General features: G+C 52.9%; 1 protein-coding gene across 1 annotated transcript; it reads left to right on the top strand.

The window, feature by feature from the left end:
* Positions 1 to 228: 228 nt before the first annotated feature.
* On the top strand, positions 229 to 17,493 carry UPK3A (uroplakin 3A). Its single transcript, XM_035273506.3, has 6 exons — positions 229 to 344; positions 1,211 to 1,366; positions 2,819 to 3,098; positions 6,304 to 6,386; positions 14,708 to 14,840; positions 17,180 to 17,493. The coding sequence occupies exons 1-6, from the start codon at positions 293 to 295 to the stop codon at positions 17,337 to 17,339; spliced, it is 864 nt and encodes a 287-aa protein (XP_035129397.2). The 5' UTR covers positions 229 to 292; the 3' UTR covers positions 17,340 to 17,493.
* The last annotated feature ends 209 nt before the right edge of the window (positions 17,494 to 17,702 follow it).

Below are 17,702 nucleotides of genomic sequence, written 5' to 3'. Positions count from 1 at the left end.
TCATTAGTGAGAGACACTGTGGAAGGGCTGCCCTGGCATTGAGCACGCAGTAGGCGCTTTGATGCGGGCTCCGGAAGGTCTGGCAGTTGGGTTGCGCCCGCGGGAGTCGCGCACGGGGCGGGGCGGGGCCGTATGCAAATGACGCGCAAGGAGGTCGCGGATTGGCTGGCGCGGGCGGGGGGGCGGGGCGCGCCTAGCCCAGAGCTGGCAGGTGCGCCCGGCGGGAGAGGCCAGGTACCCGCACCCGCCCGCTGGACAGCCCGCCCCGCGCTCTGGCGGCTCCTCCCGGGCGATGCCTCCGCTCTGGGCCCTGCTGGCCTTCGGCTGCCTGCAGTTCGGCTCGGGTAGGCGGGGAAGGGCAGGAGGGGGCTGAGCCAGGAGAGAGGGGGTAGCTGTGTCCTGAGGCGCCCAGGATCCTGATTCCTGGCGATGGGGACCCAGATATTACTGTTATGAATAATAATGATAGCTGGCATTTACGCGCATCCTCTGGTGGACATCGCGGGGCTCACGGATGGCTGCCGCCCTGCGATGTATGTTGAAAGAAGCCAACACTCAGGGGGACTGCGGGAGGGCAGAGAAGGGACCAGCCCCAGACCTATGGTGAGGCCTGGATGGGGACAGATACAGAAATATTTCGGCCGAACAAGCAGCATGGGCAAGTTCATGGAGGTGGGAGACAGCCCTGGGCTTTCCTGGGAATTGCCAGTCCATGGGATCGGCTGGAGCAAGGGGTGAGGGAAACCTGTGGAGGGAGGGGTGAGGCAGGAGATCCAACAAAGCGAAGCCCAGAACTTTAGGACCCCACTGCCTTTCCAGAGAGGCCGGACTGAGTCAGGGGGCGCTGGGGGACCGTGGAAGGGCCATCGCAGGAGAAGGAGGTGGTCAGATTTGCATGTGTGGAGAGGTTTTGTTACTAGGGTCCAAGGGAGGACAGCGGGATGGAGGAGGGCTGAGTAATGGAGTGGCGAGATGGCAAGGAGTGGCAATGGAGTTCCTGGCATCTGAGTGTCTGCAGCTGGGAGAGAAGGCAGCAATTTGGCCCGACTGCCCCATTTCTGAGCAGGATGATTGGGTGGGGGGCAGTGTCTGAGACAGGTTATGTGGTGGCCCATGGGGAGGATGAAGCCCAGTGCCTGGCACACAGCAGGTGCTCAGTAACTGCATGCAGAGTGGGTGGGTCAGTTCCCATCCTCACCACCTCCTCCAGCTGTGAACCTGCAGCCCCAACTGGCCAGTGTGACCTTCGCCACCAACAACCCCACACTCACAACTGTGGCCTTGGAAAAGCCCCTCTGCATGTTTGACAGCTCAGAGGCCCTCACTGGCACCTATGAGGTCTACCTGTATGTCCTGGTTGACTCAGGTAAGGGTCTTGCTTCCCTCTGGCTACTCCAAAAGGGGCTTTGAGTTGTCTGTAGGGAGGAGGGAAGGAGGCAGGGAGAGGAACGCTCCATGCTGTAGTCATCTAATTAAACTCCCAGGCTCTTTATCAGCATGCCCTGGCCTCCACTCCAGGCCCAGGGTGCTGCAGCCACAGACCTGTCCTTGCCTTGCAGAGACATCCAGTTAGTGAGGGAAGTATTCACACCACCAATCACTGAGTACCTACATCATACCAGGCACTTTGCACACCATAGAGCCAATATCTACAACCAGCTTACAAGGTAGCTGTTACCAGTCCCCATTACAGAACAGGGAATCCGGGCTCAGGGTGGTGGAGTCACTCTCTGGGAGCTCCCAGTACTGGAGAGTGAACCTGACCTCTCTAGTCCTCAAGCCCAGTGTCCTTCCTGAGGCTTCAAAAAGTGGCTCAAGATTGGTGTTTCCGAGGTAAAACCACACTTTCAGACATGCTGCTCTGGCCCAGCCCTGACCCCCTCCCTGGAGGAGATCCTGAGTTTCTGAGAGAAGCCATCATCAACTCTCGAATTTTTTTTTTTGAGATGGAGTCTCACTCTGTTGCCCAGGCTGGAGTGCAGCAGCACGATCTTGACCCACTGCAACCTTCACCTCCTGGATTCAAGCGATTCTCCTGCCTCAGCCTCCTGTAGCTGGGATTACAGGCACCTGTCACCACACCCAGCTAACTTTGAAATTTTTGGTAGAGACGGAGTTTCACCATGTTGGCCAGGCTTGTCTTGAACTCTTGACCTCGTGATCCACCCACCTCGGCCTCCCAAAGTGCCAGGATTCCAGGTGTGAGCCACCACGCCCGGCCCAACTCTTGCATTTCTAGCAGCCAGTCCTTTACAACAGTTCATTCAGGGCCATCATTTTATTCTTTCAGTACGTGTTTATTGACTAGTAGGTAGTCAGTAAACTACTTACTACCAAATAAACTAAAATGCCTGATCTCTGGGCACCGCAGGGAATTTCTCTCCCATTTCATAGAAGACTAGGGTCTGCAGAGGTAGAGTGAATTGTCCAAAGTCTCCCATCTAGAAAGGAGGAGATCTGGGACCTGCCTCCATGTTATTTCTCCTGGATATATGACCCTCCTTTCCCATTTTACACAAGAGAGAATCTAGGGCTTTCAGCAATGAAGTGACAAAGGTCTTTGGGATGGGGGGTTGCAGGAATGTCACAAGGTAAGGCGAGAGTCAGACAGCACCCAAAGCGGGGGTAGGGGGAGATCCTTGTCCATGTCCCCCATTGCACTGGGAGGGCAGAGGCTGAGCTTGCCCCATGCCTGTGACCCCAGTGCCCAGCACAGGGCTGGGGCAGAAATGATAATCAGGGGCATCTGATGAATAGCTGAGTGAGTGCTGCTGAGCTGGAGTGGCCAGGAGCCTCACTCCCTGCACTGCCTCTGCAGCCGGCTCCAGGAACGCTTCAGTGCAAGACCGTACCAAGACCCCACTGAGCTCAACGTTCCAACAAACAGAGGGTGGGAGGACAGGTCCCTACAAAGCCGTGGCCTTTGACCTGATCCCCTGCAGTGACCTGCCCAGCCTGGATGCCATTGGGGATGTGTCCCAGGCCTCACAGATCCTGAATGCATACCTGGTTAGGGTGGGCGTCAACAGGACCTGCCTGTGGGACCCCAACTTCCAGGGGCTCTGTAACCCGCCCCTGTCAGCAGCCACGGAATACAGGTGGGTGTTAATAAGCTGCTACTGGAGAGCCCCAGTCCTGACAGGGAGAGAGGAGCACAGTGGGAGCAGCCACGTTTCTTGAGAGCTATGTGCTAAGAGCATCCCAGGTCTCGGGCAGGTCACGCTGTCTCAGGTTCAGAAGGGGCCCCTCTTGGATCGATGCTCTGCAGGTACCATCGTGAAATTCTTTTTTTTTTTTTTTTTTTTTTGAGACAGAGTCTTGTTGTCTCCCAGGCTGGAGTACAGTGGCACGATCTCAGCTCACTGTAACTTCTGCCTCCCGGGTTGAAGTGATTGTCCTGCCTCAGCCTCTTGAGTAGCTGGGGTTACAGGTACCTGCCACCACGACTGGCTAATATTTTTTGTGTGATTTTTGTTGTTGTTGTTTTGCTTTGTTTTTGAGGTGGGGTTTCACTCTTTTTGCCCAGGCTGGAGTGCGGTGGCGCAATCTCGGCTCACCACAACCTCTGCCTCCCGGGTTCAAGCGATTCTCCTGGCTTAGCCTCCCGAGTAGCTGGGATTCTAGGCATGCACCGCCACACCTGGCAAATTTTATTTTTTTAGTAGAGACGGGCTTTCTCCATGTTGGTCAGGCTGGTCTCAAACTCCCGACCTCAGGTGATCCACCTGCCTTGGCCTCCCAAAGTACTGAGATTACAGGTGTGAGCCACCATGCCCAGACAATTTTTTGTGTTTTTAGTAGAGACGGAGTTTCACCATGTTGGTCAAGCTGGTCTTGAACTCCTGACCTCAAGTGATCTGCCTGCCTTGGCCTCCTGCACAGTTCTGGGATTACGGGCATGAGCCACTCTGCCCGGCCCATCTCAAAATTCTTAATTGTTGAACAAGGGCCCACATTTTCATTTTGCTCTGGGACCCACAAATTATGCAGCTGGTTCTGGCCCATCTACATGTATGGAAGTCACCCACCCAAAGCCCCTCGTCTCATAGAAAAGGAAACTGCCCCAGAGAGGGAAGGTTGCCCAGGGGAAAGCAGGGGCCTGGTATGAACAGGAACACTGCCAAAGCCTGGCCGTCCTCAGCCTCGCCTTCTGCTTTTTCCTTAGACCTGCTGCTGCTCACCCCAACCCCAGCAGGTCCTCAATCCATTCCCTCTCATTTCCTGAAGCATCTTCTCTACGTAAAGCCCAGCGCCAGTCCTGACCCATGGCCAGGTCTTACCTGGTGCCAGAGCCTCAGGTTATATCCACTCTGGTACCATGGAGATGCCTAGGATGGGGTCTCTGCAGCTTCCAGGCCCAGATTGTCACCCACCTGTCATCCTCATAGAGGGCTTGCCCTCCCTTGGCCTCAGCCACTGGGCAGAACAAGGGTCTCTGCACGATTTCCATGTCCAGCCTCTTGCCTGTGACCTTGTTTTTTGAGGGGAAAATCCCCTCCCTCCTCTTTGGTCTCAAAGGCAGCCCTCTGTTTTCATTTACAAGCCCACCTTACCTCAGGGTCAGCCCTGCCTCTGGAAATCTCATTTTGGAACAGAAAAAAGTAGGGGGTTAAGCACAACCTGAATGAGAGTTTTTTGTTTTATTTGTTTTTTAGACGAAGTCCCTCTTTGTCACCCAGGCTGCAGTGCAGTGGCACAGTATTTGCTCACTGCAACCTCCACCTCCTGGGTTTCAGCGACTCTCCTGCCTCAGCCTCCCGAGTAGCTGGAACTACAGACATGCGCCTCCATGCCTGGCTAATTTTTGTATTTTTAGTAGAGATGGGGTTTCACCATGTTGGCCAAGCTGGTCTTGAACCCCTGACCTCAAGTGATACACCTGCCTCGGCCTACCAAAGTGCTGGGCTTACAGGCATGAGCCACTGCTCCTGGCCTGGATGAGAGTTCAAGGATCTTAGTTTTTACTTGCGTGTTAAGCTACAGGCTGTAGATGTCTTTGTAGTCAGGACAGCCATAATTTTATTTTTATTTATTTATTTATTTTGAGACAGAGTTTCGCTCTTGTCACCCAGGCTGGAGTGCAATGGCGCGATCTCGGCTCACCACAACCTCTGCCTCCTGGGTTCAGGATAATTCTCCTGCCTCAGCCTCCTGAGTAGCTGGGATTACAGGCACGCGCCACCATGCCCAGCTAATTTTTTTGTATTTTTAGTAGAGATGGGGTTTCACCATGTTGACCAGGATGGTCTTGATCTCTTGACCTCGTGATCCACCCGCCTCAGCCTCCCAAAGTGCTGGGATTACAGGCGTGAGCCACCGCGGCTGGCCCAACATCCATCATTTTAAACTGACTGAGTAGGAGGCCTTCAGAAGGCTGTGGATATTTTGTAATGCATTGCCCAATCTTCTTTATTTTTGTTTATTCATTTATTTTTGAGATGGAATTTCGCTCTGTCGCCAGGCTGGAGTGCAGTGGCTTGATCTCGGCTCACTGCAACCTGAGCCTCCCACGTTCCAGCAATTCTCCTGGCCCAGTCTCCTGAGTAGCTGGGATTACAGGCACACACCCCGATGCCTGGCTATTTTTTGTATTTTTAGTAGAGACAGGGTTTCACCATGTTAGGCAAGATGGTCTCGATCTCTTGAGCTCGTGATCCGCCTGCCTTGGCCTCCCAAAGTGCTGGGATTACAGGCGTGAGCCACCCTGCCTGGCCAATGCATTGCCCAATCTTCTTTTGTGATTAGAAACACTTGTTCCAGGGTTTCTGCACTTAAAATATATCTCCTGTACAAGGGCAGCAGGGTTCAGGGTGGATATTATTCCAGTTCTTTTCTTTCCCTCCCTCCCTCCTTTCTTTCTTTTCTTTTTTTTTGAGACAGAGTTTTGCTCTTGTTACCCAGGCTGGAGTGCAATGACGCGATCTCGGCTCACCGCAACCTCCGCCTCCTGGGTTCAGGCAATTCTCCTGCCTCAGCCTCCTGAGTAGCTGGGATTACAGGCACGCGCCACCATGCCCAGCTAATTTTTTGTATTTTTAGTAGAGACGGGGTTTCACCTTGTTGACCAGGATGGTCTCGATCTCTTGACCTCGTGATCCACCCGCCTCCAAAGTGCTGGGATTATAGGCGTGCCTCTTTCTTTCTTTCTTTTCTTCCTTTCTTTCCACCACCTGGAAGGACTGGCCCCTCCCTCACCCCCAGGCCCTCCTACATCTGCAGCCTGTGTCCCCAGCCCCACCCTGCCTCCCTGTGGCTGGGGCTTGCAGGAAACATAGAAGTCATCCTGGCTCTGTCTCCTTCCAGGTTCAAGTACGTCCTAGTCAACATGTCCACAGGCTTGGTAGAGGACCAGACCCTGTGGTCGGACCCCATCCGCACCAACCAGCGTAAGTGGTGGGCAGTGGTGGGGTGATGCTCCAGGGGCCCCGAGAAGGCAGCGCCAGGCATGGCCGTGAGCACCAAGGCTTATCTGTCCCTGTGGAAGCCTCCCAGGCCAGGTGGTGATGAGGAAAACACTCCTTAAAGCATTGACCCTGGAACGTTCTCCATACTCCCTCCATCCTTGAGGGCCAGGTGTGGGAACAGATCAAGGTGGAGGTTTTGGTGGCATTTGGACTGGGGATGGGTGCAAGTGGAGATCTAAGCCAGCCTGTCTCTCTGTCTCTCCAGCCCTTACGGTGGGTTGGCATCAAGGGCACGCGGAGCTGACCTGGCATCTAGGTCCTAACCGGCCCTCTCCAGCCCTTACGGTGGGTTGGCATCAAGGGCACATGGAGCTGACCTGGCATCTAGGTCCTAACCGGCCCTCTCCAGCCCTTACGGTGGGTTGGCGTCAAGGGCACGCGGAGCTGACCTGGCATCTAGGTCCTAACCGGCCCCTTTGCTAGATCCTCACAGCAGCAAGCAACTGTGGCCAGGTAAGATGGCCCTAAGGCCTAAAACTAAGACGGAGAAGTTAGCAAAGAACTGCTCTCCCTCCCCGCACTCCTACCCCCTAGCACCTGGGTGGCTTTCCTGAGAGTGGAAAGCCAGGGTCCTGCCCTGTTCCTTGCTCAGCAGAGACCCAAAGTCTGCGGAATGGCAGGGGCCACGCCAGGGACTTTGATGGTAATTTCGAGTGAATGACACCCTAACAGAAGACCCCCTCCCACCACACCTTGGCCCCCACGACGAGGCTGTCTGGCAGGATGGGTGTCAGGAGACTGTGCATTTCACCTGCAGAGCCTCCACGTGTACCCCAGGGGTGTGGGGGCTGCAAAAGGTTGCCTGAGGTCACTCATGAGTGGATGGTAGAGAGCCTTGTGTGTGTGAGTACGTGAGTGCCTGTGCCTGCTGTGGGGTGTGTGTGTGTGTGTGTGGGATGGTATTGTCACGGATATCAGATGTGTGAGTATGTGGTATGTGAGTGCCTGTGCCTGCTGTGGGGTGTGTGTGTGTGTGTGTGGGGGGGTATTGTCACGGATATCAGATGTGTGAGTATGTGAGTGCCTGTGCCTGCTGTGGTGTGTGTGTGTGTGTGTGAGTGTGTGTGTGGTATTGTCGCGGATATCAGATGTGTGAGTATGTGAGTGCCTGTGCCTGCTGTGGGGTGTGTGTGTGTGTGTGTGTGTGTGTGTGGTATTGTCACGGATATCAGATGTGTGAGTATGTGAGTGCCTGTGCCTGCTGTGGTGTGTGTGTGTGTGTGTGTGTGGTATTGTCACGGATATCAGATGTGTGAGTATGTGAGTGCCTGTGCCTGCTGTGGTGTGTGTGTGTGTGTGTGGTACTGTCACGGATATCAGATGTGTGAGTATGTGAGTGCCTGTGCCTGCTGTGGTGTGTGTGTGTGTGTGTGGTATTGTCGCGGATATCAGATGTGTGAGTATGTGAGTGCCTGTGCCTGCTGTGGGGTGTGTGTGTGTGTGTGTGTGTGTGTGTGGTATTGTCACGGATATCAGATGTGTGAGTATGTAGTATGTGAGTGCCTGTGCCTGCTGTGGTGTGTGTGTGTGTGTGTGTGTGTGGTATTGTCACGGATATCAGATGTGTGAGTATGTGGTATGTGAGTGCCTGTGCCTGCTGTGGTGTGTGTGTGTGTGTGTGTGTGTGTGTGTGTGTGGTATTGTCACGGATATCAGATGTGTGAGTATGTGGTATGTGAGTGCCTGTGCCTGCTGTGGTGTGTGTGTGTGTGTGTGTGTGTGGTACTGTCACGGATATCAGATGTGTGAGTATGTGGTATGTGAGTGCCTGTGCCTGCTGTGGTGTGTGTGTGTGTGTGTGTGTGTGTGTGGTACTGTCACGGATATCAGATGTGTGAGTATGTGAGTGCCTGTGCCTGCTGTGGTGTGTGTGTGTGTGTGTGTGTGTGTGTGTGTGGTATTGTCACGGATATCAGATGTGTGAGTATGTGGTATGTGAGTGCCTGTGCCTGCTGTGGTGTGTGTGTGTGTGTGTGTGGTACTGTCACGGATATCAGATGTGTGAGTATGTGAGTGCCTGTGCCTGCTGTGGGGGGTGTGTGTGTGTGTGTGTGTGTGTGGTATTGTCGCGGATATCAGATGTGTGAGTATGTGGTATGTGAGTGCCTGTGCCTGCTGTGGTGTGTGTGTGTGTGAGTGTGTGTGTGGTACTGTCACGGATATCAGATGTGTGAGTATGTGAGTGCCTGTGCCTGCTGTGGGGGGTGTGTGTGTGTGTGTGTGTGTGGTATTGTCGCGGATATCAGATGTGTGAGTATGTGGTATGTGAGTGCCTGTGCCTGCTGTGGTGTGTGTGTGTGTGTGTGTGTGTGTGTGTGGTATTGTCACGGATATCAGATGTGTGAGTATGTGAGTGCCTGTGCCTGCTGTGGTGTGTGTGTGTGTGTGTGTGTGTGTGGTACTGTCACGGATATCAGATGTGTGAGTATGTGGTATGTGAGTGCCTGTGCCTGCTGTGGTGTGTGTGTGTGTGTGTGTGTGTGTGTGGTACTGTCACGGATATCAGATGTGTGAGTATGTGAGTGCCTGTGCCTGCTGTGGTGTGTGTGTGTGTGTGTGTGTGTGGTACTGTCACGGATATCAGATGTGTGAGTATGTGAGTGCCTGTGCCTGCTGTGGGGTGTGTGTGTGTGTGTGTGTGTGTGGTACTGTCGCGGATATCAGATGTGTGAGTATGTGGTATGTGAGTGCCTGTGCCTGCTGTGGTGTGTGTGTGTGTGAGTGTGTGTGTGGTACTGTCACGGATATCAGATGTGTGAGTATGTGAGTGCCTGTGCCTGCTGTGGTGTGTGTGTGTGTGTGTGGTATTGTCACGGATATCAGATGTGTGAGTATGTGGTATGTGAGTGCCTGTGCCTGCTGTGGTGTGTGTGTGTGTGTGTGTGTGTGTGGTATTGTCACGGATATCAGATGTGTGAATATGGGGTATGTGAGTGCCTGTGCCTGCTGTGGTGTGTGTGTGTGTGTGTGTGTGTGGTATTGTCGCGGATATCAGATGTGTGAATATGTGGTATGTGAGTGCCTGTGCCTGCTGTGGTGTGTGTGTGTGTGTGTGTGTGGTACTGTCGCGGATATCAGATGTGTGAGTATGTGAGTGCCTGTGCCTGCTGTGGTGTGTGTGTGTGTGTGTGTGTGTGTGGTATTGTCACGGATATCAGATGTGTGAGTATGTGAGTGCCTGTGCCTGCTGGGGTGTGTGTGTGTGTGTGTGTGGTATTGTCACGGATATCAGATGTGTGAGTATGTGAGTGCCTGTGCCTGCTGGGGTGTGTGTGTGTGTGTGTGTGTGTGTGGTATTGTCGCGGATATCAGATGTGTGAATATGTGGTATGTGAGTGCCTGTGCCTGCTGTGGTGTGTGTGTGTGTGTGTGTGGTATTGTCACGGATATCAGATGTGTGAGTATGTGAGTGCCTGTGCCTGCTGGGGTGTGTGTGTGTGTGGTACTGTCACGGATATCAGATGTGTGAGTATGTGAGTGCCTGTGCCTGCTGGGGTGTGTGTGTGTGTGTGTGGTATTGTCACGGATATCAGATGTGTGAGTATGTGAGTGCCTGTGCCTGCTGTGGGGTGTGTGTGTGTGTGTGTGTGGTACTGTCACGGATATCAGATGTGTGAGTATGTGAGTGCCTGTGCCTGCTGTGGTGTGTGTGTGTGTGTGTGTGTGGTATTGTCGCGGATATCAGATGTGTGAGTATGTGAGTGCCTGTGCCTGCTGTGGTGTGTGTGTGTGTGTGTGTGTGTGTGTGGTACTGTCGCGGATATCAGATGTGTGAGTATGTGAGTGCCTGTGCCTGCTGTGGTGTGTGTGTGTGTGTGTGTGTGTGTGTGGTACTGTCACGGATATCAGATGTGTGAGTATGTGAGTGCCTGTGCCTGCTGTGGGGTGTGTGTGTGTGTGTGTGTGGTATTGTCACGGATATCAGATGTGTGAGTACGTGAGTGCCTGTGCCTGCTGGTGTGTGTGTGTGTGTGTGTGTGGTACTGTCACGGATATCAGATGTGTGAGTATGTGGTATGTGAGTGCCTGTGCCTGCTGTGGTGTGTGTGTGTGTGTGTGTGTGTGTGGTACTGTCGCGGATATCAGATGTGTGAGTATGTGAGTGCCTGTGCCTGCTGTGGTGTGTGTGTGTGTGTGTGTGTGTGTGGTACTGTCACGGATATCAGATGTGTGAGTATGTGAGTGCCTGTGCCTGCTGTGGGGTGTGTGTGTGTGTGTGTGTGTGGTATTGTCACGGATATCAGATGTGTGAGTACGTGAGTGCCTGTGCCTGCTGGTGTGTGTGTGTGTGTGTGTGTGGTACTGTCACGGATATCAGATGTGTGAGTATGTGGTATGTGAGTGCCTGTGCCTGCTGTGGTGTGTGTGTGTGTGTGTGTGTGTGGTACTGTCACGGATATCAGATGTGTGAGTATGTGAGTGCCTGTGCCTGCTGTGGGGTGTGTGTATGTGAGCGTGTGTGTGTGTGTGTGAGTGTGTGTGTGGTATTGTCGCGGATATCAGGAGACCGCAGAGACCAATGAGTGACACAGGAGGATTTTATTTAGGTGCATGGGCTCAGTGGATTCAAATTTGAAAACTGAGCACAGCACAAAGGAAAGGGGTGCCTTTTCTTTCTCCTGTTTTAATTTTTTTTATTGCATTTTAGGTTTTGGGGTACACGTGCAGAACATGCAAGATAGTTGCATAGGTACACACGTGGCAGTGTGATTTGCTGCCTTCCTCCCCTTCACCTATATCTGGCATTTCTCCCCAAGCTATCTCTCCCCAACTCCCCACCCCACAAGGGGTGCCTTTTATGCACCTTCGTGATACAGCATGATGAAGCAGCAGGCGATTTTACACAACTAACCACACAGCGCAGTTAGCTCACCTGCGGCGTGTTGCGTGATGTACTTTACATTTGAAAAACAGCATTTCGAGAAACACATTTTGCAGTTTTCAGGTTTATTTGCCCTGTGACCTGGCAGTTGGCCAGCAAGAAAAACAGGAACCCTTAGATGGCTGGGAACCTTGCTACGAGTGTGGGAGGACAGATACGGTTAAATGGTTTACTGAGAGACAGTTAATATTTATTTTGGCTTAAGCAGAGCTGGGGAGGAGGTATTATATTAAACAGCACGCAACACAGCAAAACATACCTTATTATATAACAACTGCTACAAATTACGCGTACTGTTATGTAGTTTTCTTCTTCAGTGTGTGTGTATGTAGTTTATGGTGCTGTGTATGTGTGTGTGTGAGAGTGTGTGGTATGTGATGAGTGTGAGAATGTGTGTGGAATGTGGCGTGTGGAGAGTCTGTGAGGAGTGTGATGTGTATGAGTGTGACAGTGTGTGGTGTATCTCAGAGGTCCCCAACCCCAGGGCCACGGACCAGTACCAATCCATGGTCTGTTAGGAACTGGCCACACAGCAGGAGGTGAGGGTGGGTGAGTGAAGCTTCATCTGTGACTGTGAGCATGAGTTGGTGTGTGTAGTGTGTGGTGTATGAGTGTGTGATGTGTGTTGGTATGTGGTGTGTGGTGTGTGGGAGTGTGTGTGGTGTATGTGAGAGTGTGGACTGTGTGTGGTGTGTGGTGTGAGTGTGGCAGTGTGTGTGAGTTTGAGTTGGTGTGTGATGTGTGATGTGTGTGGTATGTGATAGTTGGTGTGTGGTGTATGTGAGAGTGTGTATTGTGTGGTGTATGGTGTGAGAGTGTGGCAATGTGTGTGTGAGTTTGAGTTGGTGTGCAATGTGTGTGGTGTGTGATAGATGTGTGGTGTGAGAGTGTGTGTGGTGGGTGAGTATATGAGTTGGTGTGTGATGTGTGATGTTTGATAGATGTGTGGTGTGTGAGAGTGTGTGGTGTGTGGTGTATGGTGTGAGAGTGTGGCAATGTGTGTGTGAGTTTGAGTTGGTATGCAATGTGTGTGGTGTGTGATAGATGTGTGGTGTGAGTGTGTGTGATGTGTGGTGTGTGATGTTTGATAGATGTGTGGTGTGTGAGAGTGTGTGGTGTGTGGTGTATGTGAGTGTGTATTGTGTGTGGTGTGTTGTGAGAGTGTGGCTGTGTGTTTGAGTTGGTGTGTGATGTGTGTGGTGAGTGTGTGATGTGTGTGGTGTGTGATAGATGTGTGGTGTGTGAGTTTGTGGTGAGTGGTGTATGTGAGAGTGTATATTGTGTGGTGTGTGCTGTGAGAGTGTGGCTGTGTGTGTGAGTTTGAGTTGTGTGTGTGTGGTGTGTGATGTGTGTAGTATGTGTGATGTGTGGTGTATGTGACTGTGTATTGTGTGGTGTGAGCGTGTGTGTGTGAGTTGGTGTGTTGTGTGTGGTACATGGTATGTGTGTGCAAGTTGGTGTGTGGTATGTGTTTAGTGTGTGTGGGATGTAGTGTGTGACTGTGAGAGTATGTGTGTGGTATGTGGTATGTGTAGTATGTGTGGTGTGTGAGTTGCTGTGTGTGGTGTGTGGTGAGTGTGAGTTGGTATGTGTGGTGTGTGTCGAGGGTGATATGTGTGGTGCGTAAGAGCATATGTGGTGTCTGTGTGGTGGATGTGAGTGTATATTATGTGATGTGTAGTATGAGTGTGGCAGTGTGTGTGTTTGTGATGTGTGTGGTGTGTGTGTGAGTTGGTATGTGTGGTGTGTGGTGTGTGAGTTTGAGTTGGTGCGTGGCATATGGTGTGTGAGTATATGTGTGTGAGTTGGCATGTGTGGTGTGTGGTAGTGTGAGTTTGAGTTGATGTGTGAGTGTAAGGGTATGTGTGTGAGTTGGTATGTGTGGTGTGTGGTGTGTGAGTTTGAGTTGATGTGTGAGTGTAAGGGTATGTGTGTGAGTTGGTATGTGTGGTGTGTGGTGTGTGAGTTTGAGTTGATGTGTGAGTGTAAGGGTGTGTGTGTTGGTATGTGTTAGAGTGTGGCAGTGTGTGTGAGTTGGTGTGTGATGTGTGGTGTGAGTGTGAATGTGTGAGTTGGTATGTGTGGTGTGTGTGGTATGAGACTGTGGCAGTGTGTGTGTATGTGAGTTTGAGTTGGTGTGTGATGTGTGTGGTGTGTGAGCGTGAGTGTGTGAGTGACTTGGTATGTGTGGTGACTGGTGTAAGTGTGGCAGTGTGTGTTTGAGTTGGTGTGTTGTGTGGTGTGTGAGAGTGTGGCAGTGTGTGTGGCTGGGGTGATTCCTCCCATTTTTACTCCCTGCCCCGCTCCTGTGGCATTCCCACGCAGTGTGGTTTTACAGAAACAGCCGGGGAACCCTTGGGACTTCGGTTTCCTCAGCTGAGAAGAGGGAAGAATTCTTGAGGGCCTCCACAGCAGGGTTCCTTTGGGGAACCCAGGCAGAAGCACGAGGTCCACCTCTCTTGGTGGGGGGGACCGCAGGGCCCTTGGGAACAGCATGCACCTCAGGACCAGGTCGGCCCGGCTTGAGCCTGGATTCTGTGTGTCCTTGGCCGGGGACTCAGGCTCCCTGAGTGCAGTCAGTGATCTGCAGAATGGGGTCTCCAGGGGACCTGGGACAGTAGCTGCAAGTGGCTGGCCACAGTAGGACCCATACATCATCCATTCACTTAGTTCCAAAGGGTGAGGCCAGCCCTGGAAGAGTGACAGCCACCGTCCACCTGGCCCCGTCGGACCAGGGCCCTTTGCCTCGCCTTTGTGTAGAATCCGTATGCTAGCCATTTCACCAGAAGACTTGAGTCCCTTTATGATTTAAAATTATGCAAAGGCCAGGTGCCCTGGTGGCTCACACCTGTAATCTCAACACGTTGGGAGGCTGAGGCAGGAGGATTGCTTGAGCCTGAGTTCAAGACCATTATGGGCAACATGGTGAAACCCATCTCTACAAAAAAAAGTACAACAAATTAGCTGGGCATGGTGACATGCACCTGTAGTCCCAGCTGCTCGGGAGGCTGGGGTGGGAGGATTGCTTGAGCCTGAGTTTGAGGCTGCAGTGAGCCAGGATGGTACCATCCTGGGTGACAGAGCAAGACTCTGTCTCAAAAACAATAACAGAAAATAATGCAAAAAAAAAAAAAAAGATTTAAAAGAGGAAGTGGCCAGAAACACACAGAAGACAGGTGGGAAGTGGAATGTGGGGAAAACAAGGTAATTGTGCCTAAAACCTGGGAGAAGTCGCCGTACTGGGTCCCAGGGTCATCTCTGGATCCCTGGCAGCCAGGGTTGGGGAGACACCGGCCGCCTCCTGGGAGACGTACGAGGGTGGCGCGGTGTCTGGGGAGTAACAGGCGGTGTCCCACCGCAGTCACTCCGTACTCGGCGATCGACACGTGGCCAGGCCGGCGGAGCGGAGGCATGATTGTCATCACTTCCATCCTGGGCTCCCTGCCCTTCTTTCTACTTGTGGGTTTTGCTGGTGCCATTGTCCTCAGCCTCCTGTAAGTACCCGCCGGTTGGGAGGGCTGGACCCCAGGGACACGCCAGACACATTCGGCCCACAGGGACTCAGAAGCTGGGTCCTCTGAGGCGGGGGAAGCCTGGGAGGCAAGGAGGCTACCCCTCTGCCTGCCCGGCAGGCGGGGCGGGGGGGCGGCTCTGGTGAAGGGGGAGCAGAGTCCTGGGATTTCAAACTGGGAGGGTCATCAAAGTCAAGTTGCTCAGCTGGGGAGGGGAGGGCTCAGCAGGGGCCTTGTGGGCAGATGGCCGACTCAGATCTCAGCTCTGACACTCAAAGTGGCATGGCTTGCTATCCTTCTATTCTTCAGTTTCCTCATCAGGAAAATGGAAATAGTAAATATTAGTCATCTCATGGAGTTGTGAAGGTTAAGTGGAATGATCTCTGTAAAGTCTCTAGAGGCTGGGTGCGGTGGCTCACGCCTGTAATCCCAGCACTTTGGGAGGCCAAGGCAGGCAAATCACAAAGTCAGGAGTTCGAGGCCAGCCTGGTCAATATGGTGAAACCCTGTCTTTACTAAAAATACAAAAATTAGCCAGGTGCTGTGGTGGGTGCCTGTGGTCCCAGCTACTCAGGAGGCTGAGGCAGGAGAATCGCTTGAACCCAGGAAGCAGAGGTTGCAGTGAGCCGAGATTACACCACTGCACTCCAGCCTGGGAGACAGAGTGAGACTCTGTCTCGGAAAAAGAAGAGCAGTGCTCAGAAAATCAACAAGTATTTGCTTTTATTGTCATTATAATATAGTCACTTGCAGTACAGATGGGGAAACTGAAGCCCAGAGGGGGTCAGAGTGGCCCAAGGTGACATAGCCTGGCACCAGCACCTAGAGCTGGGCCTAGAACCTGGGACTCGGGACTCCACTGACACCTCTGATTAGTGTTGGCTTTGGATGAGGACTCCAGGTCTCCCGGGGGTACACCAGGGTTAGCAGGGCTGTGAGTGGGCAAGACAGGTGAGCCCACAGCCCACCAACCCCTGGAAGGACCAGGCAGGGATGAACCAAGGTGCCATGGGAATCTAGAGGAGGGCAGAGTGGGTGCTGCCTGGGGTGTCAGGTGGCCTTCCTGGAGGAAGGGTCAGTGTGAGCAAACTCTCATCAGCAGAGTGCTCCTTAGTGAGAGGCAGGGAGGCAGGGAGGCCCAGGGGACTTTGAAGACCGAGAGAGGTCCCAGTGTGGGTAGGGGTGGAGCAGATAGAAAAGTGTCGTCTTTAAGTATAATGACACGGATACCTGGAAACTAACCAGGCCGGAAAAGAGAGTTCGGGGCCGGGGAGATGGAGTCAGGGAGGATTATGAGAACTTGCAAATCAGGTTGACTCTGACATTTCAGTTTAACAAAAACACAACAGGTGATAACAGCTGCCCAGAAACTGCCTGGCTGCACCCAGGAGCAGTCGGAACGTGGCAATGGCCCTCCTTCCTTTTGGGCAGTGCCCCAGTCTGGCACGAAGACCCTGTTATCTTCAGTCATCTGAATTTAGCCCAGCTTTTCACATATCCCGCCTGCCATCCTCCCTCTGTTCCGGCTCCAGCTGCACTAAACTCCAATCTGCTCTGTTGCCCGATACTCCTCAGCCCTTCCTGCCTCCCACCAACCAAGTACAGACTTCACACCTGAATGCCTTTCTCTTCCCCCACACTCCTCTTGTTGTTTGAGACAGAGTTTCACTCTTGTTGCCCAGGCTGGAGTGCAGTGGCACCATCTCGGCTCACCACAACCTCCGCCACCCAGGTTCAAGATTCTCCTGCCTCAACCTCCCGAGTAGCTGGGATTACAGGCATGCACCACCATGGCTGGCTATTTTTTTAAAATTATTTTTAGTAGAGACAGGGTTTCACCACGTTGGCCAGGCTGGTCTCAAACTCGTGACCTCAGGTAATCCACCTGTCTCGGCCTCCCAAAGTGCTGGGATCACAGGTGTGAGCCACTGTGCCCGGCCCACACTCCTTCTTTAGGGCCACATGAGCTGCCGCCTCCTCCAGGAAGCCTACCTGTAGCTCCCCTCTGCACTTGTCCATGCTGCGTGGTCATTGTTGCAGTTGGTCTCCCCCAGCAATCTTAGTTCTTTAGGAACATGGGACAATGGCCTCAAATTGTCCAGCTCCCAGTAAGACCTTAAGTTGTTCACATTGTTCAAAAAGGTGCACCTCTTCCTTATTCCCAGGGCCTAGCACAGGGTCAGTGCTCCAGAAAGATTATTTGATTAATGTCTACGAAGACGATGTCTGTTGATGTCTGAACATGAAGGTCCGCAAGCAGCTGAAGGAGTCTGGGTTTGCTCTGCTTCCCTAATTCTGGGTCTCTCCATCCCCTTGGCCAGGGACATGGGGAGTTCTGACGGGGAAACTACTCACGACTCCCAGATCACTCAGGAGGCAGTTCCCAAGTCACTGGGGGCCTCAGAGCCTTCTTACACGTCCGTGAACCGTGGGCCTCCACTGGACAAGGCCGAGCCATATTCCAGCCAGCTCCAGGACTGAGCCCAGCACTGCCCCTGGGCAGCAGCGTCCTCCTCTCTGGCCTCACCCGGGCCCTGCAGCGGTGGTTGTCACACCCTGACTTCAGGGAAGGTGAAATGGGGTTTGTCCCTTCGACTGCAGGAAAACCCTTAATAAAATCTTCCGATGATTTGTAGTTCAGTGACTGCTTACAGAATGAATGAGTGAGAAGGTGAATGAATGAATGAGTCGAAGTGAGAGCTTGGATGGTTTTGCTACAGGGTGAGTGGGAGCACGGGACTAACTTTCAGTCAAGGCTACAGCACGTGAGTTGCCAGGAGGTGGCACGTGCTTGTGGTCCCAGGGACTCGGAAGGCTGAGGTGGGAGGATCGCCTGAGGCCCGG

Source organism: Callithrix jacchus, chromosome 1 (genome assembly GCF_049354715.1).
Source record: "Callithrix jacchus isolate 240 chromosome 1, calJac240_pri, whole genome shotgun sequence".
NCBI lineage: Eukaryota > Metazoa > Chordata > Mammalia > Primates > Cebidae > Callithrix > Callithrix jacchus.
Note: the sequence above shows the minus strand (reverse complement) of the source record. Positions and strands in the feature narration are given on the sequence as shown.